Raw genomic sequence first — 24,914 nt, 5'->3', positions numbered from 1 at the left:
ATTATTGATGGGATTTGATCTACACCTTATATGGATAATAATGCATGGACTCCATGCAAGGAGCCCGCAAAAAAAAATGCATGGACTTCATGCATGTATGATTTTGGATGATGGTTTGGCAACATGCATGATTAGTTGTGGCAGTACACTAGTGCTTCATCCCTATAAATCACAAGGTGCACAAATCATGAAGTTACGAAAAACTAGAACTAAATCAAAATAATAAAGTATTTATAGGAAGAATGAATTAGGCATTGCTATTATCCTTAAAGAAGAATGAAAAATGACCAAATTTGCACATAAATTGGGCTTTATTATAATGCACACGAATGATCATATAATACTGAAATTTTTGCAAAAAAAAGAAAGTTATCTAAGAAGCAATGAATTAGTGCATTGGTATTACCACTAAAGAACAAAGAAAATAAAAATAAATAAAAAGGCAGATTTCTACGGAAGAATGAATTAGTGGCATTTTAGGCTGGACCAATAGCTCGTAGCTTGCGATCTTAATAAGCGCTTGATAGCTCAGCTCGTTAAGCTCGTAGCTCGCTTCTTAATGAACATAGCCATAGCCAAGCACTGATTTCAACTCGTTAAAATTAACGAGCTTGATGAATGAGCTAACGAGTTTCACAAAGAACTTGTTAAGCTTGCTAGTACGGCACATCACATATTCTTATCTTACATGACAACATTGCGAGGACGCTCAACCCATCTAATATTGACCCTTCCCAACCCGTAGGAGGTAACATATTATAATGCAGCTTCTCCTATAATCACCATATTCCTTAGTAAAAATTACTCTCTCTCTCTCTCTCTCTCTCTCTTGCTATAGGTTGTAACACTTTGTAGTCTGTTAACAAGCACTCACGAGTTTAATCAGCTTTAAATGAACAGAGCCTGGCAGAGTTTTTTTTCTCTTTAACCTTAACGAGCATAACAAGCACGAGCTTAACAAGCCAAGCATCTCTTTAACCTAGCGGTATTGGTATTACCCTGTAAGAATAAAAGGAAAAGAATTAAACACAATTTACAAAGAAATTGCACTTTTTTATGTTGTGCAAGAATAAGCATATGATAGTGGAATTTTGGCAAAAAAAGAAGTCTCCTAAGTAGGAATGAATTAGTGACATTAGTATTATCTTAAAGAAAAAACTAAACTAAAATCAAAATAATGAAGTTTTCTTAGAAATAATAAATTAGTGGCATTGGTATTATCTTAAAGAAGAAAGAAGATGAAACAAAAAAAATTAAAACTAAATAATAAATTTTTCTAAGGAAGAATGAACTAAGGGCACTGACACTACCCATTAAGAAGACAAAAATGAAACAACAACTAAAACAAATATAAAATAATGGTTTTTTAAGGAAGAATGAATTGGTGACATTGATATTATCCTTCAAGAACAAACAAAATGAGAAATAATAAAGTAAAGGTTTGCGCAAATTTTACATAGAAATCGTGCTTTTTTATAATATAGAAGAATAAACATAGAGTAGAGAAATTTCCCAAGAAAGAAGTTTCCTAAGAAGGAATGAATTACTGGCATTGATATCAACCTTAAGGAAGAAAGGAAATGAAAAAAGTACAAAAACAAAATCATGAAGTTTTTTTATCTAGAATAAGTTAGTGGCATTGTTATTACCTTTAAGAAAAATAACATAAAATATAAAATATATAAAGAGAGATTTTGCATAGAATTTACACAAAATTGTATTTTTTTTATAATACGCAGGAATAATCATATAATAACGGAATTAAAAAAATTAAGAAAAAATGAGTGAATGGCATAGCTATTGCCCTTTAAGAAAAATAAAATGAATAAAGACAAAATTTGGGCACGATTTACACAATTTTTTTATATAATACGCAAGATTAATCATATAATAGTGGGATTTTGAAAAATAAATAAGAAGAATAAATTGCATTGGTACCACCCTTTGAAAACAAAAATGAAACTAAATCAAAATAATAAATTTTCTAAGGAGTAATAAATTTGTGGCATTGATATTACCCTTTAAGAAGAAAGAAATTAAAAATTAAACAATATATAGAAAATTTGCACACAATTTACACAAAACTGGGCTTTTTCTAATTAACAAGAATAAACATGTAATCCTTTAATTTCAGAAAAAATAAATTTCCTAAGAACGAATGAATTAATGGCATTGGTATCAACCTTAAAGGAAAATAACATAAAATAAAAGTAAAACATATTCAAATTAATGAAGTTTTCTATGGTAGATTGAATTAGTGGTATTGGCACAAACCTTTAAGAAGAAAGACAATGAAAAAAAACTTGCGCACAACTTTACACTTTCTTTACTATGTATATAAAAGAAATAAATAAATAATGGTGCAATTTTCACTCTAATATAATTCACATGTTATATAGTATTTGCGTTTATACATTATACACTCACCCAACATCTCACAAATTCCTAGAAAACCGACTAAATAATGGAAGCAAAAAAGACATACGAACAGAAGAAAAGAGGAGGCAACAGGAGGAGGCCTGAAATGGGCTTCGGCCCAATAAGGAACTGACTGGCCCAAAATAGTGGTCAGTCATAAATTTCATCCCAAGACTTGACAACACACACAACAGAAAAGAAAACAAGCTGAGCGATTTTTGAAGCAGAGATCAATGGTTGAAAAATCGACTGACCCAAATAAATTTTCAGCTGATTGACATATAGCTAAAGTGTTTAGTTTGCATATAGTTTTATTTGAAGTCAAAGCATAATTAATTTGGCCAAACTGATAGAAAAGATATCAACAATTACAATACCAAATCAATATCATTAGATTCATTATGGAAACTAATTTCATATTATATATATATATATATATATGGTATTGTAAATGTTGATATTTTTGAATATATATTTGGTCAAACTTCACAAAGTTTTACTTGACACCAAATATTGTACTCGAAGTAAAAAGGAACAACAAGAGTATCAACATACTGTCCCATTGCTGGGTAGCTAGCTGGCCAGCTAATGGAGATTGGGTTTGGATGTTAGGAATTAGTTAACTCACACGCCCGCTAGAATCTCTCACTGGCACCGCTACGGCATAGAACCCAGTGGTACTCCTACAGTTCTACTAGGCTTGAACAAATGAGAGCCCATTTATTATAGAATGGTCGATCGGCCGCCTTAACTAGTTGGTGTCTCCGCGCTTCTCTCGATCCGACCCTGTTTAAAACGCTACATAAATTTTGTCAACTCTTTCATAGTTGCGCCCGTCATGCAAATCATGAGAGTATTGTTTAGAAGAACAAGGCATCGCCCCGGTTCCATTAACAATTGAAAATTATGAGAATTCCCATCATTATGGTGTCTGAATATCTAATGGGGTGATGGCAATGCCACTTGCACCAGATGAGTTCAACAATGAATGCCGCCGCTTTATGTATATACTCCACTTGGACAGGGAAGCATCGCCCCACTCACTGAGAAGTTGCTTGTTATCACCCTTCTCTTCCTCATCTCGCGGATCCAACCTTCAAATTAACCAGGGGATCTATATTCAATCCATGCGCGCCCACACTCCCTTTCGAGCTCTCAACGCATATGATATTATATTATCATCCTTATCATAGGAGATCCTTGCATGCCATGGGGGATAAGCCACAGCTAATCACCACACTTAATTAAGCCACAGCTAATCCAACTCGTAGTGCCAGCAGGCAAAACTGTCATATCTGGCAATGCACATACATCACCCGGCCGGCCTCGAGATCTGGATGCGCTCGCCCTTAACTGCGTCGGTGAGCCACTATGCCTCGCAGATCATGCCAGTTGCGCATCGGGGTTCATGTTACCAAGGAACACACAACCATGTCTTGTGTCTCCCGCCAACGGCCAAATGTACAACATGGATTATAATAATACCTTTTTTTAGAAGCATAGTAATACCTACTCCGCAAATTTCAAGACATAGGGAGTATTTGGCAATTTTCGTTGAGATCGGATTTTTGCCTGCACCAAAGAATTTTCATGGTATAAAAATACTAGATTAGTCCTATAATAAAGCCGCATTACCGAACATTGGGCCACAAACCTCGACCAGCAAAAGAGCGCTCAACTTTTTACTTCCTCCATTCCGTGAACAAGGTGTGATCGCATTTTGAAATTTAACATTGACCAAATATCTAAATTATGTGGCTTCAGATTATACTACTGAAAACCTTTTTTGAATTCAACTCACTAGTGCAGAACCGGGCAATAGCACCGGTTCGTAAGGCCCTTTAGTGCCGGTTCGGTAACCGGCACTAAAGTGTGGGCACTAAAGGCCCCCCTCCCCCCTTTAGTACCGGTTGAGTACGAACCGGTGCTAAAGGGCAACCACGTGGCATGAGACACGCCGTGGTCCGAGGGACCTTTAGTCCCGGTTTTTTATTTATTTTTAAATAAAGCAAAAACAGCCCGCCAACTGGGCCGGCACGGCCTGCATACGACTACAAACCCAACATCTAGTTAGCCCAGGATGCAGGCCCGGACGGCCCAGTAGGCCCCACAGGGCAGAAGACTTGCAATAGGCCCACAAAGGCCTGCTTGGAGAGGAGCTCGACACGGTAGCCGCGGCGGGGCTTATAAACCGGTGCGAGCTCCTCTCAACTAGCGAGGTGGGACTAAACATTGTGCATTGCGGGTGGCAGCGCATCACCTTTAATACCGGTCTTTAATACCGGTTGGAGCCACCAACCCGTACTAAAGGCCACCACCTTTAGTACCGGTTGGTGGCTCCAACTGGTACTAAAGGTTCGGCACGAACCGGTACTAATGAGCGTCGCCCGCCTAGCCGTTGGAACCGGCACTATTGGTCACATTAGTGCCGGCTCAAATACAAACGGGACTATGAGCTAAACATTTGACCCTTTTTCTACTAGTGACTGTAAGCTTGTGGCACATAACCCACATTTCGTTGGTTAAAATGATGAAACTTGATTCTTGAAATGCACCTTATTCCTTGAAATTTAAGAAGTATTTTGTCTTTTTGGCCAGTTAATACACACATTACCAATGCTTCAGAATAAATTAATAACGTAAGTTAGATGATACCCTAGAAGATTCGCTGCATGGCATGAGCAAAATCACAATTGCAAATAAAGATGTTTAACAGTTGAAGAACCAACATTTTGAGAACCAATCAGAGTGTCACACCAGGGATCAAACCCCATGTTTAACACTTGTGTGTCTAATTAAGGGGATACTTTTTTTCAGTGGGAGGCGATGTTCACATCGATAGCATATAGATTACTGTATTTACATCTATGTGACCGTCTGTGTTTGTCATGTTTCTCAAGAGAAAATTAATTTACCGGCATTTTTTTTAGAATTCAGTAAATCCTCTTTTTTTGTGGGAACAATAAATCCTAATTAAAAAAAGTTTTTTGTATGCTTTCATTGAAGCCATGGAAATATAACTTCGTGGAACAGACTAGATTAGTTATGGTTACAACCTGTTGTTAGGCTTTATCTTCTGAATCTCGATCAGTACAATGCCACTTGCCCTGTCTGACAGACAACTGAAAACCTCACGTCGCATTTCACTGTCCACACTACGGCTCGGCTGAGGAGTAGTAGTACTTGAGATTAGCATATATTATCCGCTTAAATCAGTGCCTCAGAGCACCGCTGCGTGCCCTCTGCAGCACAGCTAATTATGTCCACGATCACTAGCCTGCACCGGCATGCTAATTAACACGGAAGCATGCATGGTTCGTTAATAATGACCGTCATGTCCATCAAACATGCATATGTCTTCTCCGTGTAAAGTTTGATGCACTTTGGCGCGGTGTATACATATGGTACTGGAATATGCTCCTAAACCCTAAACCTACGGGCCACCGTCTGCGTGTCATGAAGACATGCATGCCATGACTTACCGCCGCCCACTGTGATCGGCCCACCGGCGCCGGCGTCGGCAACGACAACCACACACAAACGCCCAAACCACTTTACGTTACCTCTCCGACGACATGCACCTGCACGCTCCTTGGTTCCTTTGCGCTGTGGTCGCCAGCACGTCATCCATCCGTGGATCTGAATCGATCGACAGCGGTAGCATATGCAGCGAGCGGTGTCGTCGCTCCCGGACAGGAACGGCCGGCCGGATGCGTCGCATGCGCGGCCGGAGCCCGCCCGACACGATCCGATCGCGCCGCGCAGGTAGACTGGCCGTGCGATGGAGCGGGGAGACAGGCCGTGTGCTCCAGGCGTGACACTGTCCTCTCGTTTTGACGTCTTGTACAGGCCTGTACCTTAACTGTAATTGTATGTACATGTGGCAAGCGCTGACCCTATATGGCGTGCTCCCTGACTGGTGTGTTTTGTCATCTTGTTACACGGTCGAATCACTCTGCGCGGCTATGGAGATTCGTGTTGGACATGCTAGGGGTGCTTGACACAATTTTTTTCTAGAAGAACAGGGCACAGCCCCGGCCCCATTTTTATAAACGAGACCAAACCAAGTCACAGCATCAGGTTAATGTACTCGGGATGGGCACAGACGCCATACCAAGGCGTCAACCGTCACCTTGATCTTGTACTCTCGTCGGAACCGGCAGGACCCCAAAAGTCCGTCCAAATTCATCCCTCCCTCCCATGTCCTCTCCGTCGCGCTACACCATTTGACACGACTAAAACACATAGTTGCACCAAACGACTTGGCACGACTTAAATCCGCGTTGGCAGCACTGCACATCCGATCTGGTAAAAGTAAAGATGCCAAATCATTTGGCGAAACTAAATCGTGACACACAATTGGACATGGCTTCGAGGAACCAAATGTGGGAAATGTTTTGAGGAGTACTTAAGTTTTTCAGAGGCGCATTTAAGGATAATACTACGTCGATGTCTTGCCCATCTCCCCATGCATCCTGTGTTGTCCTCTGCTATAATGTCCTTTGATTTCTGAAATGATTTTCATTTATTTTTTCTAACCGATTTTTCAATTACCGAATGTGGTGTTGATAAGTACCAATCCCTCCTTTCCAAAATATAAGGTATGCTTTATTTATTTCAATCTTCATCATATAAACAACTGTGAATTTTATTTATTGCATTTCTACAAAAGTTAGTGTGAAGATATAAGAAATGTTTTTTTCTTGACAAATACGATGAAACAATTTATAAAGGTATTTCTATTTCTGTGCCCCTCCTTTCTTAGTTATGCTCCGTTTTGCTCCACACATCTAACATTGCTCACCATTCCCCTCCTCTACTCACATCCGCCTTAGAAAAGCTCAAACCATGGCTTGCCGTGGGGTCAAAGCCATTGACCGTTACTTCGCCCGGTATTGACGTGTGGGACCCTTGAAATGCTGATTGGTGGGACAAGCTAGTAGACGGCTGGGTCATTTTTCTCTAAAAGAAAGGGGATGAAACATCTCTCTCTCTCTCTCTCTCTCTCTCTCTCTCACATTTCGCATGCCCCCCGCAGCCCAAGCAGCCCACCCTTAAATCCAGCAACCGCCGCCAGTGATGAAGACATTGTTTGAGATGTTCTACACAAGTGATGCTATCTTATTGGAGAAGTGCAAGGAGATCTGCTCCTGGTTTCCAAGCACCAAAGCTCTGGCGTAGCATGCCCTGCGGTTGTTGATAGATGCGAGGATGGATGAGATCCGCGGATAATTCCAGGTCGAGTCAAGGGGTGACTTGTATCAGGGCTTTTTTCTGGTGATGCGCGAGGCAGTGGAGTTGTCGGATACTCGGCAGCGAGCGCGATGGTATTCATCCGATCTCTACGCCTGCCAGATCCAGAAGTCAAACAAGAGCTCCTTGGTATCCCGTGGGTGATCCACGTGCAGTCTCCCCTTGGTATATCTCTAGACATAATTATGCCTAATAATGTGGAGGAGTTTCTGAGGACTGTCAAAAGGCCTGCTACCGACGATTAGCGGATGGTGGAGGAGGATGAGGATGACGACAAGGATTGGTTGTCAAATCCTGTTTCGGCCGCCGATGAGCAGATTATGGAGGCAAAGAACGAGGACGCAGAGGAGGATAGGTGGTCGTACATCGCAAAGCCTGTGATGGAAGCCGACGACGTTTTATCGACCCTCACATACAAACCGAAGCCGGTCTACAAGCAGCTGCTCATAGTTGTGGAGCAGTATGCGTTGTCTCGTCGGTATGAGGAAAGCGTTTGTCGCTTGTGAAGGAAATATGCCCTAGAGGCAATAATAAAGTTATTATTTATTTCCTTATTTCATGATAAATGTTTATTATTCATGCTAGAATTGTATTAATCAGAAACATAATACATGTGTGAATACATAGACAAACAGAGTGTCACTAGTATGCCTCTAGTTGACTAGCTCGTTGATCAAAGATGGTTAAGTTTCCTAACCATAGACATGAGTTGTCATTTGATTAACGGGATCACATCATTAGGAGAATGATGTGATTGACTTGACCCATTCCGTTAGCTTAGCACTTGATCGTTTAGTTTGTTGCTATTGCTTTCTTCATGACTTATACATGTTCCTATGACTATGAGATTATGCAACTCCCGTTTACCGGAGGAACACTTTGTGTGCCACCAAACGTCACAACGTAACTGGGTGATTATAAAGGTGCTCTACAGGTGTCTCCAAAGGTACTTGTTGGGTTGGCGTATTTCAAGATTAGGATTTGTCACTCCGATTATCAGAGAGGTATCTCTGGGCCCACTCAGTAATGCACATCACTATAAGCCTTGCAAGCATTGCAACTAATGAGTTAGTTGCGTGATGATGTATTACGTAACGAGTAAAGAGACTTGCCGGTAACGAGATTGAACTAGGTATTGAGATACCGACGATCGAATCTCGGGCAAGTAACATACCGATGACAAAGGGAACAACGTATGTTGTTATGCGGTCTGACCGATAAAGATCTTCGTAGAATATGTAGGAGCCAATATGGGCATCCAGGTCCTGCTATTGGTTATTGACCAGAGAGGTGTCTCGGTCATGTCTACATAGTTCTCGAACCCGTAGGGTCTGCACACTTAACGTTCGTTGATGATATAGTACTATGAGTTATGTATGTTGGTGACCGAATGTTGTTCGGAGTTTCGGATGAGATCACGGATATGACGAGGAACTTCGGAATGGTCCGGAAGTAAAGATTGATAGGCAGACCAAGCTTTAGCACGATCTCTAACCGAAAAAGGAAATAGCTTCAATTTAACAATATCATTATGGACATCTTTCTTCTTTTGCATGTCACACAAATCAACGAAGCTATTAAGATGGGCAGCGGCATCTTCACTAGGAAGGCCGGAAAACGGATCTTTCATGACAAGATTCAACAAAGCAGTATTAATTTCACAAGATTCAACATCGGTAAGAGGAGCAATCGGAGTGCTAAGGAAATCATTATTATTGGTATTGGTGAAGACACACAATTTAGTATTATCTTGAGCCATCGTGACAAACAAGCAAACAAAAAGCAAATGGGCAAAAAGGAAAACGGAGAAAGAGAGGGAGGATAGACAGAGAGAGGGCAAATAAAACGGCAGGGGGGAATTGTTGGGGAACGTAGCAGAATTTTAAAATTTTCTACGCATCACCAAGATCAATCTATGGAGTCATCTAGCAACGAGGGAGAGAGGAGTGCATCTACATACCCTTGTAGATCGCGTGCGGAAGCGTTCAAGAGAACGGGGTTGATGGAGTCGTACTCGACGTGATTCAAATCACCGATGACCTAGTGCCGAATGGACGACACCTCCGCGTTCAACCCACGTATGGTTAGGAAGACGTCTCCTCCAACTTGATCCAGCAAGGGGGAAGGAGAGGTTGATGAAGATCCAGCAGCACGACGGCGTGGTGGTGGAAGCAATGGTGATCTCGGCAGGGCTTCGCCAAGCGCAGGGAGACGGAGGAGTGTCACGGGAGGGAGAGGGAGATGGAGAGGCCAGGGGCTTGGGGTGCGGCTGCCCTCCCTCCCCCCACTATATATAGGGTGCCTAGGGGGGGCGCCGGCCCTAGGGGATCCAATCTCCTAGGGGGGGGGGCGGCCAAGGGGGTGCCTTGCCCCCCAAGGCAAGGGTGGCGCCCCCACCCCTAGGGTTTCCAACCCTAGGCGCAGGGGGAGGCCCAAGGGGGGCGTACCAGCCCACTAGGGGCTGGTTCCCCTCCCACTTCAGCCCATGGGGCCCTCCGGGATAGGTGGCCCCACCCGGTGGACCCCCGGGACCCTTCCGGTGGTCCCGGTACAATACCGATTACCCCCGAAACTTTCCCGATGGCCGAAACTTGACTTCCTATATATAAATCTTCACCCATGGACCATTCCGGAACTCCTCGTGACGTCCGGGATCTCATCCGGGACTCCGAACAATTTTCGGGTTACCGTATGCTAATATCTCTACAACCCTAGCGTCACCGAACCTTAAGTGTGTAGACCATACGGGTTCGGGAGACATGCAGACATGACCGAGACGCCTCTCCGGTCAATAACCAACAGCGGGATATGGATACCCATGTTGGCTCCCACATGCTCCACGATGATCTCATCGGATGAACCACGATGTCGAGGATTCAATCAATCCGTATACAATTCCCTTTGTCAATCGGTACGTTACTTGCCCGAGACTCGATCGTCGGTATCCCAATACCTAGTTCAATCTCGTTACCGGCAAGTCACTTTACTCGTGCCGTAATGCATGATCCCGTGATCAACCACTTGGTCACATTGAGCTCATTATGATGATGCATTACCGAGTGGGCCCAGAGATACCTCTCCATCATACGGAGTGACAAATCCCAGTCTCGATTCGTGCCAACCCAACAGACACTTTCGGAGATACCTGTAATGTACCTTTATAGTCACCCAGTTACGTTGTGATGTTTGGCACACCCAAGGCACTCCTACGGTATCCGGGAGTTGCACAATCTCATGGTCTAAGGAAATGATACTTGACATTCGAAAAAGCTACAGCAAACAAACTACACGATCTTTGAGCTATGCTTAGGATTGGGTCTTGTCCATCACATCATTCTCCTAATGATGTGATCCCGTTATCAATGACATCCAATGTCCATAGTCAGGAAACCATGACTATTTTTTGATCAACAAGCTAGTCAACTAGAGGCTCACTAGGGACGTGTTGTGGTCTATGTATTCACACATGTATTACGATTTCCGGATAACACAATTATAGCATGAACAATAGACAATTATCATGAACAAAGAAATATAATAATAACCATTTTATTATTGCCTCTAGGGCATATTTCCAACATGAATTGGGAGGAGAGGAAAACGAGAGGCAAATGGCAAATGATGTAATGCGGGAGATAGGGATTGTGATGGGTACTTGGTATGTTGACTTTTGTGCAGACTCCCCGGCAACGGCACCAGAAATTCTTCTTGCTACCTGTTGAGCACTGCGTTGGATTTCCCCGAAGAGGAAGGGATGATGCAGCAAAGTAGCGTAAGTATTTCCCTCAGTTTTTGAAAACCAAGGTATCAATCCAGTAGGAGGCTACGCTCGAGTCCCTCGTACCTACACAAAAACAATAGCTCAACACAACCAACGTATTAGGGGTTGTCAATCCCTTCACGGTCACTTATGAGAGTGAGATCTGATAGAGATAATAAATAATATATTTTTGGTATCTTTGGTATAGAGATGCAAAATAAATAAAGTAAAAGCAAAGTAAAAGCAAAGCAATAGTAAAGTGATGGAGATTGATATGATGAGAAAGAGACCCGGGGGCCATAGGTTTCACTAGTGGCTTCTCTCAAGAGCATAAGTATTCTACGGTGGGTGAACAAATTACTCTTGAGCAATTGACAGAATTGAGCATAGTTATGAGAATATCTAGGTATGATCATGTATATAGGCATCACGTCCGAGACAAGTAGACCGAAACGATTCTGCATCTACTACTATTACTCCACTCATCGACCGCTATCCAGCATGCATCTAGAGTATTAAGGTAAAAATAGAGTAACACCTTAAGCAAGATGACATGATGTAGAGGGATAATTTCATGCAATATGATAAAAAAACCCCATCTTGTTATCCTCGATGGCAACAATACAATACGTGCCTTGCTGCCCCTTCTGTCACTGGGAAAGGACATCGCAAGATTGAACCCAAAGCTAAGCACTTCTCCCATGGCAAGAACAACCAATCTAGTAGGCCAAACCAAACTGATAATTCGAAGAGACTTGCAAAGATAACCAATCATACGTAAAAGAATTCAGAAAAGATTCAAATATTATTCATAGATAGACTTGATCATAAACCCACAATTCATCGGTCTCAACAAACACACCGCAAAAAGAAGGTTACATCGAATAGATCTCCATGAGAGAGGGGGAGAACATTGTATTGAGATCCAAAAAGAGAGAAGAAGCCATCTAGCTACTAGCTATGGACCCGTAGGTCTGAAGTAAACTACTCACACTTCATCGGAGGGGCTTGGATGATGATGTAGAAGCCCTCCGTGATCGATGCCCCCTCTGGCGGAGCTCCGGAACTGGCCCCAAGATAGGATCTCGTGGATACAGAAAGTTGCGGTGGTGGAATTAGGTTTTTGGCTCCGTCCCCGATTGTTTGGGGGTACGTGGATATATATAGGATGAAGAAGTACGTCGATGGAGCTTCGAGAGGCCCACGAGGCAGGGGGCGTGCCCTAGGGGGGGGGGCGCCCCGACCCTCGTGAGCACCTCGTGGCTTTCTTGACGGAGGGTCCAAGTCTCCTAGATCTTATCTGATGAGAAAATCACGTTTCCGAAGGTTTCATTCCGTTTGGACTCCGTTTGATATTCCTTTTCTTCGAAACCCTAAAACAGGCAAAAAAACAGCAATTCTGGGCTGGGCCTCCGGTTAATAGGTTAGTCCCAAAAATAATATAAAAATGGAAAATAAAGCCCAATAATGTCTAAAACAGTAGATAATATAGCATGGATCAATAAAAAATTATAGATACGTTGGAGACGTATCATAGATCACTGGACATCGGTCAAAATTATCCTTAGTGGAATAAGGATATGTTTCTCGATTATGAAGGTGACAAAAGGTTCGTCGTAAAGGGTTACGTCGATGCAAATTTTAACACTAATCCAGATGACTCTAAGTCTCAATCTGGATACATTTTGAAAGTGGGAGCAATTAGCTAGAGCAGCTCCGTGCATAGCATTGTTAACATAGAAATTTGCAAAATACATATGGATCCGAATGTGGCAGACCCGTAGTCTAAACTTCTCTCACAAGCAAAACATGATCACACGGTTGTTAATCACATGGCGATGTGAACTAGATTACTGACTCTAGTAAACCCTTTGAGTGTTGGTCACATGGCGATGTGAACTATGGGTGTTAATCACATGGTAATGTGAACTATTAGTGTTAAATCACATGGCGGTGTGATCTAGATTATTGACTCTAGTGCAAGTGAGAGACTGAAGGAAATATGCCCTATAGGCAATAATAAAGTTATTATTTATTTCGTTATTTCATGATAAATGTTTATTATTCATGTTAGAATTGTATTAACCGGAAACATAATACATGTATGAATACATAGACAAACAGAGTGTCACTAGTATGCCTCTACTTGACTAGCTCGTTGATCAAAGATGGTTAAGTTTCCTAACCATAGACATGAGTTTTCATTTTATTAACGGGATCACATCATTAGGATAATGATGTGATTGACTTGACCCATTCCGTTAGCTTAGCACTTGATCGTTTAGTTTTTTTGCTATTGCTTTCTTCATGACTTATACATGTTCCTATGACTATGAGATTATGCAACTCCCGTTTACCGGAGGAACACTTTGTGTGCCACCAAACGTCACAACGTAACTGGGTGATTATAAAGGTGCTCTACAGGTGTCTCCAAAGGTACTTGTTGGGTTGGCGTATTTCAAGATTAGGATTTGTCACTCCGATTGTCGGAGAGGTATCTGTGGGCCCACTCGGTAATGCACATCACTATAAGCCTTGCAAGCATTGCAACTAATGAGTTAGTTGCGGGATGATGTATTACAGAACGAGTAAAGAGACTTGCCGGTAACGAGATTGAACTAGGTATTGAGATACCGACGATCGAATCTCGGGCAAGTAACATACCGATGACAAAGGGAACAACGTATGTTGTTATGCGGTCTGACCGATAAAGATCTTCGTAGAATACGTAGGAGCCAATATGGGCATCCAGGTCCCGCTATTGGTTATTGACTAGAGAGGTGTCTCGGTCATGTCTACATAGTTCTCGAACCCGTAGGGTCCGCACGCTTAACGTTCGTTGACGATATAGTACTATGAGTTATGTATGTCGGTGACCGAATGTTGTTAGGAGTTTCGGATGAGATCATGGATATGACGAGGAACTCCGGAATGGTCCGGAAGTAAAGATTGATATGTGGATAGTAGTGTTTGATCTCCGGAAGGGTTCCAGAATTCACCAGAAGGGGTTCCGGATGTTTCCCGAAATGTTTGGGCATGAGAACACTTTATCTGGGCCAAAGGGGAAAGCCCACGAGGTTTTTGGAAAGCGCAAAAGGAAGTTTTGTGGAGTCCAGGGCCAGACGCCGGGAACCCTGGCGTCTGGCCCTGGAGTCCGAGAAGGACTCTTGCCTTTCGGGTGAAACCGACTTTGTGGAGGCTTTTACTCCAAGTTTTGACCCCAAGGCTCAACATATAAATAGAGGGGTAGGGCTTGCACCCAAGACACATCAAGAAACACCAAGCCGTGTGCCGGCAACCCCGTCCCCTCTAGTTTATCCTCCTTCATAGTTTTCGTAGTGCTTAGGCGAAGCCCTGCGGAGATTGTTCTTCACCAACACCGTCACCACGCCATCGTGCTGCCGGAACTCATCTACTACCTCGCCCCTCTTGCTGGATCGAGAAGGCGAGGACGTCACCGAGCCGAACGTGTGCAGAACTCGGAGGTGCCGTGCTTTCAGTACTTGGATCGGTCGGATCGTGAAGACGTACGACTACATCAACCGCGTTGTTATAACGCTTCCGCGAACGGTCTACGAGGGTACTTAGACAACACTCTCCCCTCTCGTTGCTATGCATCACCATGATCCTGCGTGTGCGTAGGATTTTTTTTGAAATTACTACGTTCCCCAACAGCTTGAACTGCCGAATGGCTCACCATATGAAGCACGTTCAGTAATTATAGTTGTCATATATTGAAGTTCCTTTTGTTTACCATCAATTTCTATAATGTTATGGGTCCGATATGGGGATACTAACTAATGTACTAAAATCCCTTTTGTCTACCATCCATTGTTGCAATGTTCTGGATCTGATATGTGGATACTACATCATGTACTGAAATCTCTTATGTTTATCGTCGATTGTTGCAATGTTGTGGATCCAATATGTGAATGCTAGCTCATGTACTGAAAGTCCTAATGTGCAAGCCTAAAAGTATTTTTCGGAATTTATAGGACCAAACTAGAGCACACTTGTAGTTCAAATTTGAATTACTTGATTTAAATCTCTAAAAAATTTAAAAATCAGTGAAATATAGCAAAAAATACTCTGAAATTCATGAAAATTTGGTAGGGTCTACTTTAAGTAAAAATTGATGAGAGGACACAATTTACCATCTTATTTCTGGCACTTGCTTCATAAAAAAAGTCATCTTGGGCACTAGGAAAATGGAAAATTAACTTTTTAACCAAAACTTAAAAAATTGTAATTAGTAATCACAATGGTAACACCCTTGTTAGTGCCAAAAATGATCATGTTATCATGTACTATGCCACGAAGATGCCCATAGGTATGGTCATCTAAGTTAAAAGCCATTGCTCTTCATATTAGATAGGCCGTTTTGTGAAGGTTTTCTTTTCTAGTTTGTGGTATTGCCAATTTATCATTTTCACACAAGCTAGTGCACATAATAAGGCCCAATATAAAAGGATTTCAATTTTTGAGAGTTCTCTCATTTTCTATAATTTCTTTCAGATTTATGTCAAAATTGCATGGATGACTAATCATATAATGTGGTTAGAAATTTGACCTTTCTTTGTACCTACTACCTACATTACTAATGTGCAAGCCTAAAAGTATTTTTTAGAATTTATAGGACCAAACTACATCACACTTGTAGTTCAAATTTAAATTACTTCATGCAAATCTCTAAAAAGTCAATAAATGAGTGAAATATAGCAAAGCCACCCTTAAATTCATGAAAATTTGGTAGTTGGAATCCCATGTGGTCTACTATAGGTGAAAATTGTGAGGGCTCACTTTACCATCTTATTTCTGGCACTCGCTTCACAAAAAAAGTCATCTTAGGCACTAGAAAAATGGAAAAACATTTTTCTAGAAAACAAACTTCCAATTTTTTTTTGGAATTATTAATCACAATGGTAACACCCTTGTTAGTGAGAAAAATGGTCATGTTATCATGTACTATGCCATGAAGATGCCCATGGGCATGGTCATCTGATAAAGGCCATTTTGTGATTTGTTTTAGTCTATGGTTTTTCCAGTTTATCATTTTTGGCACAAGCTATTATTTATAAAACGGCCCCATGCAATAGGATTTCAAAATTTTAGCCTTTTTCCATTTACTATAACTAGTTAGACGCCCGTGCGTTGCCACGGGATAACAAAATATATATATATAATGATAGACTGAAAGGTGTCGTGTGGTTTCTAAAAAGTCATTATGGATGTTCATCTCTTCCTATGTTACGCTCTTCTAGTTCGTTTTCTACCACCTTGTCCCCGCTACTACCCCTTCCGTAGCGCTTTGACCTCATAGCCATGACGCCACGTCTGAAATCGTCATCGTCCTAGGGTTGCCTACGACTTGTTATCCAGTGTCCTCATCATCACCAGATATCACCTCCTCTTTACCCACAGCCCAACAAGACTTGAAAAATGCAATCTAGGCACATGTTGGCCCAATGTAACATAGCACAGGCTGCACAGCCCAACAAGGCATAATAAGCAATCGGGCACCTAAGAACTGTACAAAAACTTAGCTCTCATGGATGCATATAAGATAGTACACTATCAAAACAAAGTAGTCTATGTGGTAATTTGATAATAATTTTTTTACATGATCATACTAAAACCTTCATCAGTAGATTATGTTCTTTAAAAGGTTATACACTGAGAGATACATAGCTTTGACTTTGAGAGAGCACAATGAAAGCAGGATTTATGTTTGCCGACATAAATCATGTCTAGAAAACACAAAGTGATGGACATTTACATGAATCAAAATACACATTCACTTGTCAGCACGCACAGAAGGTGTCATCTCAAAAATAAGTAATCATTAGTGTTATACTCATACACTTATCTCACACAGACTTACCATGAACGAAGCCACGAACTGATTTCTACATGCATCTGTAATCATGCATCAACCCTTGCACATACAAAATCCATCTTTTCCGTTTTTGCAGGCTTAATCTATATTTGTTGGAGCTACAGTTGAGGATGAAAGGCACCTCACAACAACTTTAAGCAATGTCCCTTGCTTTAGCATACTCCAGAGAGATGAGTCCCAGGAAACCAAAAAAATAGAGTGGGCCAAAATCAGATAATCACATGGAATAAGCAACAACCTTAATTGGAAAGAAATTGTATTAGTAAACAAGAAACACAATTTTGATTCATTTTGCACACTTGAAAACAAACAGATTCATGGCCATAAATTCACTTCACTTTGAGTATAAAAGATTGCATATAAATAGCGTGAAGCCTAGCTAAATCTTGCAGTGTAATACTATAATTGTGTAAGGGCCTGAATTTCCAGTCAAATCTTCACAACAAACGTCACTCGTAGGAAAAAAGCAAGGCATGCATAGATTGTCGACTCTGTGATCCCTCCTCCTCCCGCGAGCGTCCAAGAGGCTAACCCTAGCGCTGCCGCCTCCCCTCCCCCCCACCTCGCCGCCGCCCGGGGGCGAAGCCCGTGCGCCGCCGCCGGCGGCGGGACTCCTTCGTCTCCTTGCACGCGAGGGGGGGGGGGGTGCGGTGGACGGCGGCTGCGGCTTCATGCCGGCGCGTCCGTATCCGCATTTGACGCTACGGGTCGTGGGTGGCCTCTCTCGCCGTGGCGCAATGGTGAGGGGGCGGTGCGGCAGAGGCGGAGGTGGGCAGCCCCCATCTAGTCGGGCCCTTGCGGCTGGACGGCGGTGCTTGGCGCGGGAGGGTCTCCTTGGTGGGCTTCCTTGGCTGCGGCTGCGAGTCAATGTGGTATCCCTCGTCGGTGGGCGCGCGGTTGTGGGAATGTGTGCCGGCTGCCATGGTGAGGCGACAGAGGGGGTTTGTTCAATGGGGAGCTCAGTAGGAGGGATGGGTGGCCTCGATGCGGTCGCGTCACCTATCGCTGACATAGGGGTGTGCCAGTCTGGATGCATTCGGTCCTTCTTCTCACCCTATCCTCGTGTTCAGCGGGGAGCTCGGTAGGACGGAACAAGGGTGTGCCGGTTTGGATCAATGCACTCATTCGTACTTGAACAAGTTCTAGTTTGTAATTCAAATAGTGAAACATGCTAGTGCCTACTGACCTCTTCCCACTGGTTGTATGTAATGCCACAAAAATGATTCACCATCAGAAGCATGAAGTATAGGTACACTCGCAGTCTTGAATCATCACAGGAATACAATATGATCAGCACCATGACTAACTATGTCTCAAGCAAAAATAATATCAGGTAAAGTTCACTGATAAGTCGTTGCACTGATCAATGGAGAAAAGGGTACAAAGATGAATATTTTGGGGTGGCACAAAATAATTCGCTTCTCCACAGGATATCAAATTAACCGAGCCTACAATGCCAGTTCCCTGCAGGATTTAATGGAATAATATATAGAGCAACACATCTCTTGCACCTCGCATTGCAAGATGGTAAACAAATCGAACTGGACAAATGCACGTAATATAGTGTTGGACAAACCGAACCTGCCAATGAAGATGCAACAAAATCGAGGCTGATTAGTCTGATCCTTCTCACCGTAAAATTCAGAAGCAGCAACATCCATTCCAATGACCAACTGTGACACATGAATAAGTATACAAGGTCTGAATCATGAGCTATGTGTAGACAAAAATAAATTCTTCTAGTGTAGCCAGCCTTAGCTACATCTGTCTTCAACAGTTCAAAAATCAAGACCCTCTTTATTTTTGTGCATGAGTATAAGTTTTTTTTAAAGCACATATGAGCATTTGGATTCACGTATTCAACTGAAGTCGTCACAAAATAGTCAAGGCTCATTGTGCTATCCTATAGTATGGTAGCACCAGAGAAACATGTGGGTGACTGTTACCTGAATGCTAGGTGCAAAACCACCTTTCATGATCCTAAATGTTTGTCGGGTCTTGGCCATACTTCTTGGTTATACGATGAACACTCCATCTACATATTTTGAAGTATAAATACATTATGAAAAGGCCAGGTTAGTTGTTCACCTTGAAGTGGTGGTACACCTGAACTCCCATCTTTAATGGCCTCCCTGAACAAGGAGGCGCCATCATGAACTCCTGTAAATTACAAACATATTATCTGACATGTTGTGGGAAATTATATTCATTCCCCAGAAACAATATAAGCCGCTTGGCAAGCTTGAGGAGACATGGAAGCAGGGATGGCAGCGTGCTGCTGTAAACAGATGATATACTTGAGGATCTTCTTTCTAGCAAGATTGGCAGCATGCTGCTGTGAACAGATGATATACTTGAGGATCTTCTTTCTAGCAAGATTGGCAGCATGCTGCTGTGAACAGATGATATACTTGAGGATCTTCTTTCTAGCAAGATTGGCAGCATGCTGCTGTGAACAGCTGATATAATTGAGTACATCATCTAAGAAATCAACAGATGACTTGTGCAGTTCAATTTTACAAACCTACGAACGAGGGATGGGTCCTTCCGACCTTGTGGTACGTCCTAATCCCCGTCCGACAAACCATAGGTTGTCGCCGCCGTTGTGGTCGCAGGCCAGCGAGATAGAAGGAGACCTGTACACCATCCGGGTCGGCTTCGGTGATCATATAGGAGCGGCAGACCATGTCAAGGTCCTCCAACTCGAGGTCTGAGCCGTCGTCGGAGTACATGTCGATTGAATTGGCGACGATGCACCGTGGCAGAGGGCAAAGACAGTGGATCGAGGCGGGGCGAGAACACAAGCGGCCGCAATTTTCTGGGGAGAGAGAGAAGAGGGGAGAGAAGAACGACGGGGAAGATGGATCGTGCATGCAATCGTGGGTTGGGGTTGTTTCTTTTTTTTTTCTTTGGTTGTTTTTTCATGAGCGGGATGGACGGGACGTGGGCTGTTTTTCCGGGTCTTTATTTTCATCGAAGGAACGGGGGTGGAAGGGGTAGCGTAGGTGCGGGGGGATCCAACGAGGTGGTCGAACCAGCAGGGGAGGTCTAACCATCACGACGTTCGATTCCTCTTTAATAGTAGAGATTTCCTAAGATTGCTGTCAAAATTGCATGGATGGCTATCTATACTGAGTGGTTGGAAATTTCACCTTTCTTTGTAGTTTCATATTTGAGAATTTATAGGACCAAACTAGTGCACACTTGTAGTTCAAATTTTAATTACTTGATGTAAATCCCTAGAAATTCAATAAATAAGTGAAAAATAACAAAACTACTATGAAATTCATGAAAATTTGGCAGTTGGAGTCCCATGTGATCTAATTTATGTGAAAATTGGGAGTGCACAATTTAACATCTTATTTCTGGTACTTGCTTAACAAAAAAAGTCATCTTGGGCACTAGAAAAAAGGAAAAAGATAACTTTTTAGAAAATAGCTAAAAGAAGTGATAATCACTTCGACGAACCAGATGGGTTGTGCGGTTGGGTCTTTAGATGTGCTATGGATCCATTTTTATCACCATGGATCCATTATGAAAACCATTCATAATTTCATTCAAATAGCATGAAAACAACATGAAATTAATTTTAATTTTCTGATTTGTACACATATTTAAAGAAAATTCATACATATCATAATTCATTCCAAGCACATGCAAAAAACTCGAAATTCATACTAATCATAATTCTAATAACATGAAATTTGAGCCCTATTCCCAAATTTGAAACTACTCTTGTTTGGCAACTTGCGCACGTCACGCGTTAATCACTTCCTTGAACCTAAGGCCATCCCAAAATGCACATCATTCGTTGATGTTTCTATGCGGCGACGAGTTGGGGCCGTCAAATTGTTGGATCTGACCAGTGTGGACCTGGGCTAGGACTTGCAGCCATAATGGGTAGTTCGGCGTGAAGTCCGGATGCGCCATCTCCTCCAGCGTCAGCTACCTGAAACCTGCCGATGGCTCACACAAAGTCGTCCGAGCCGACGAAGGGGACAAGCTCCACTAGAAGCCCCCCCCTTGAGTCACCACCCATCCCACCAGCAGGCACGTTTCCAGCAGCTTCAAGATGCCACAACGGTCGAGAGGCCCGTGTCTGAGCGATTTTCATATATAATATGCTAAATTTGAAGTTAGTGTTTAAAAGATATGAATACTTCAAAAGTACTTGAATCCGCGAAAAAATAGCTGGGCTGAAATTGAACTGTGCAGCCAGGCGAGGCAGCTCTATCTTACACCAATTAAAATTCAAGGAGAAAAGGCAGAGAAAAGGGGGGAGAAGCAAGGATCAAACCATGGTCTCCCCGATGGGGAAGTGATGGTCTAGCGAATCAGGTGGAGGTTGTCTTGTGGAAATGTGAGGGCGTAGCTCTAGATGAACCAAACAGAATTGGCGGCCACTTAATTAAAATTGTTTTTGCCAGTTACGGGCGGCATTGGTGGGTAATTTTTGATAACTTGGGGGGCAATTTTGATGACGAACGACCAGAAACGATAGCTGATTTATTATTATTAGGTAGAGATAGAGATTGATTATCAAAATCATGCATCAAAGAAAATGCAAAATCAAACACACCTTATATTTTGAGAAGTGGCATATTTTTCATTCAGAGGACGGTGACCACTCCGTATATGGGCTTCGGCTGTAAATCACCGATGGGCCTTTGCATTCAAAGTCTCCGAATTCACAGTCCATCTTTTATTATTGAAGGATCATATGTCTAGTGCAGTGAAAAACACTTTTTAATCAAATTTTAGATTCAGAATAAACATGAGTTGTACATGACCGAGCTTGTTTTTGGGTGTATGACATGTGAGTCAGCAAGGTCTTGGGCCCACCTGTTATGGACTCAAAGGCAGGTGCAGTTAGTCACTGAAGTTGCGTCCAGTTGTACATCTTCTAACTTTGCACTACGTATCTTACCACTCCCCACTTCTGTTTTTAACAACGTGAAGTGTACTGAACTCTGAAATTAATTGATGTGCAGATCCAAGATTAGTAGTACTACTACTAACATTGAGTGACAATCAGACGTATGCCGGAGTTGCCCAAATTCCTTCTTCTATTCATCATCTACTTAACTTATTTACAGTTACACTGGATTGCTAGCACTAATTTCATTAGTACAATTAAGATGGATGATAGTAGTAAAGCTAGAAGATGTGGAGCGTGTGGATGTTGAGGAGCGCGACCCTGGTCTGCACGAGGCTCCGGAACACCTTCTCACTGCCGGTCTCCAGCTCCTCGATGCACTCCTCCAGCTCCTCCAGCCTCTCCGCCACGGCGGCCACCGCCACCCCCTCCTCCCCACACCCCGCCGCCGACGACTTCTTCTTGTTCTTCTTCACCAGGCACACCAGCGCCGCCGTGCCCTTGCACGAGCACGACTCCGCCTCCACGGACCCGGACATGGCCGCCACGGCCCCGAACAGCGCGGCGGACGCCGACGCCGTCGCCGCGGCCGACTCCATCAGCAGCCCCGTCACCTCCACCTCCGCCGCGCTGCCTTGGCCGCCGCCGAGGATGCTCAGGCGCGAGGGCCGGACGGCGGACTCCCTTGCCGTGGCGGCGAGGCGAGTGAGCTCTTGGCCGGCCCTGCGCTGGGCCCGCACAGCGGAGGCAAGGCGTGCCCCGTCGCGGCGGCGCACGGCCGCCAGCGCCTCGGCGACGTCCTGCTTGAGCGCGACCACGGCCTCCTGGAAGCAGCCGTGCGCGTCGGCGAGGCGGAGGAAGGAGTCGAGGAGGCGGTCCACGCTGCCGCCGGCGCCGGAGAGCGCGGCCTGTGCCTCGGGCAGGTCCAGCAGGTCGCCGAGCGCGGAGTGGAGCGCGTCCACGTGCGCCAGCCCCACGGCCACGGAGGCGGCCAACGCCGCTGGTCCCTGCTGCGCCCAGGCGCGCACGGCGCGGATGTGGGTGTGGAGGTGCGCCAGGATCGGGTGCGACCGGCACGGCAGACTGACGGACCGCTCATGGTGCGACGCCGACGGCGCGCGCGGCTTGGAGGAGGACGACGACCTCGACGGGCTCAGCGGGAAGGAGATGGAGCGCACGAAGGCGCGCGCCATGGCCGCCGAGCTGGACACTTCAGAGCTACTTCAGAGGTGGTTCGTGTACGCAGAGGCGCGTCCGTGCGTGTGTGTTTGTGTCTGTGCGGCGTTGCTGGCTTATAAAGATGGAGACGGTGATCCCAGGCTCCCAGCTGAGCTCCCTCCAGTATCAGTTGAGCTGTTGTCTGACAGTGACACGCGGGCGTGCACGTGTGTATGAAGTTTTCAGCTGTACCGTTGTGTCAGACAAGACAAGTGGCACTGTTGCACCGTAATGCCAGGATCCTTCTTGGTTTCTGGCCTCTGTTTTAATTCCTTAATTTTTTGTGATTGCAGATCAATCGCCTTAATAAAATCAGGTTTCATTAAAGAGATCAATCGCTTGAACGGTGCCGAGGGGGAAGGAGGTGCGAAAGAAGCATGCCATGGCTCCAAGACAAACCTTAAACTTGTAGACAAATGCTAAATGAATTCTACACTACTAATCCCTAAATCGGCATACAAAAATCTCTGATTCCGATCTATTTTGAACTTTTAGAGCGTTTTTTGGTATTCGCTGAAGTGGCTGAGTCAAACCCTAGTTATGTTGGCTGGTTGACTGGACATTACGAATCACCTTTTTTTTACAGGCAAGCAAATCAAGCTGGGCAAGTAGCGCAGTCCCATGCAACACTTCTGTGTACTTGTAGGTTCACTCGCGCCGGTCTTGTTTTTCTTTGGTTTTTAATTCTTTTGTTTTTCCTTGCTTTCTTTTGTTTTTCACCGGTTTTTTATTGTTTTTATCGGCTTTTCTTCTTCTTTCTTTTACTTTGTTTTCACTCATTTTCATTGGTTTCTTTTTCTTTGTTATAGTTTTGATTTTTTTTTGTATTGTTTTTTTGCTTAGCTCTTTTTCTTTGTTTTTTTGAGGTGTTTTTGTTTTTAGACAATAGGAAATTATATTTTCTTAATGACAATACACAATTTTTTAAACTACGAGAATATTTTTCCATTTTGTAAAGATTTTTGAAATTGTACACACTTTTCTAAATACAAGTCAAACTCTTTTTTAATCTCACATTTTTCTTGAATCTAAGGACCATTTTTTATTGTATCACACACGGTGTAAATATTTTTTTAAACATTTCACCTATATTTTCTAAATGCTTGAAACATTTTTTACTAGTGATTAACATTTTCTTATACACGTCAAATACATGATTAATATTTTTCCAAATTTTATGTGAAGGGTTTTTCATAACATATATATTTAGATTATTTCAAAATATAAACAGTACTACAATAATAATACAATTTTTTTTGGAGAAATGGAAGAAAAAAAGGAGTGACGCCAGCATGACACTGCCACGTGGTTATTCAGCTGACCCAACAACGACTCCTGTAGGCAACCTCATGATAGGGATCATGGCGGACGAAACATACACTCAGTTGCAGCCAACAATCCCGGGTTTGACCAGCCATGTCGACAATCCCTATTTGGGAACGCTCTCAAGGTTCAAAATAGACCAGCATCAGAGAGTTTGTTTACTTATTCCA

The 24,914-nt window shown here is 43.2% G+C and overlaps 1 protein-coding gene across 1 annotated transcript; it reads right to left on the bottom strand.

Annotated features, from left to right (window-relative positions):
* Positions 1-22,280: 22,280 nt before the first annotated feature.
* On the bottom strand, positions 22,281-23,469 carry LOC125523229 (the record flags this gene model as incomplete). The annotated part of the gene is given in 1 exon segment (XM_048688281.1): positions 22,281-23,469. A coding segment is annotated over 1 exon segment (912 nt). The 3' UTR covers positions 22,281-22,484.
* Between the last annotated feature and the right edge of the window lie 1,445 nt (positions 23,470-24,914).

Source organism: Triticum urartu, chromosome 7, assembly GCF_003073215.2.
Source record: "Triticum urartu cultivar G1812 chromosome 7, Tu2.1, whole genome shotgun sequence".
Classification (NCBI taxonomy): Eukaryota; Viridiplantae; Streptophyta; class Magnoliopsida; order Poales; family Poaceae; genus Triticum; species Triticum urartu.
The sequence above is the reverse complement of the archived record's forward strand: the minus strand, read 5'-3'. Positions and strand labels throughout refer to the sequence as shown.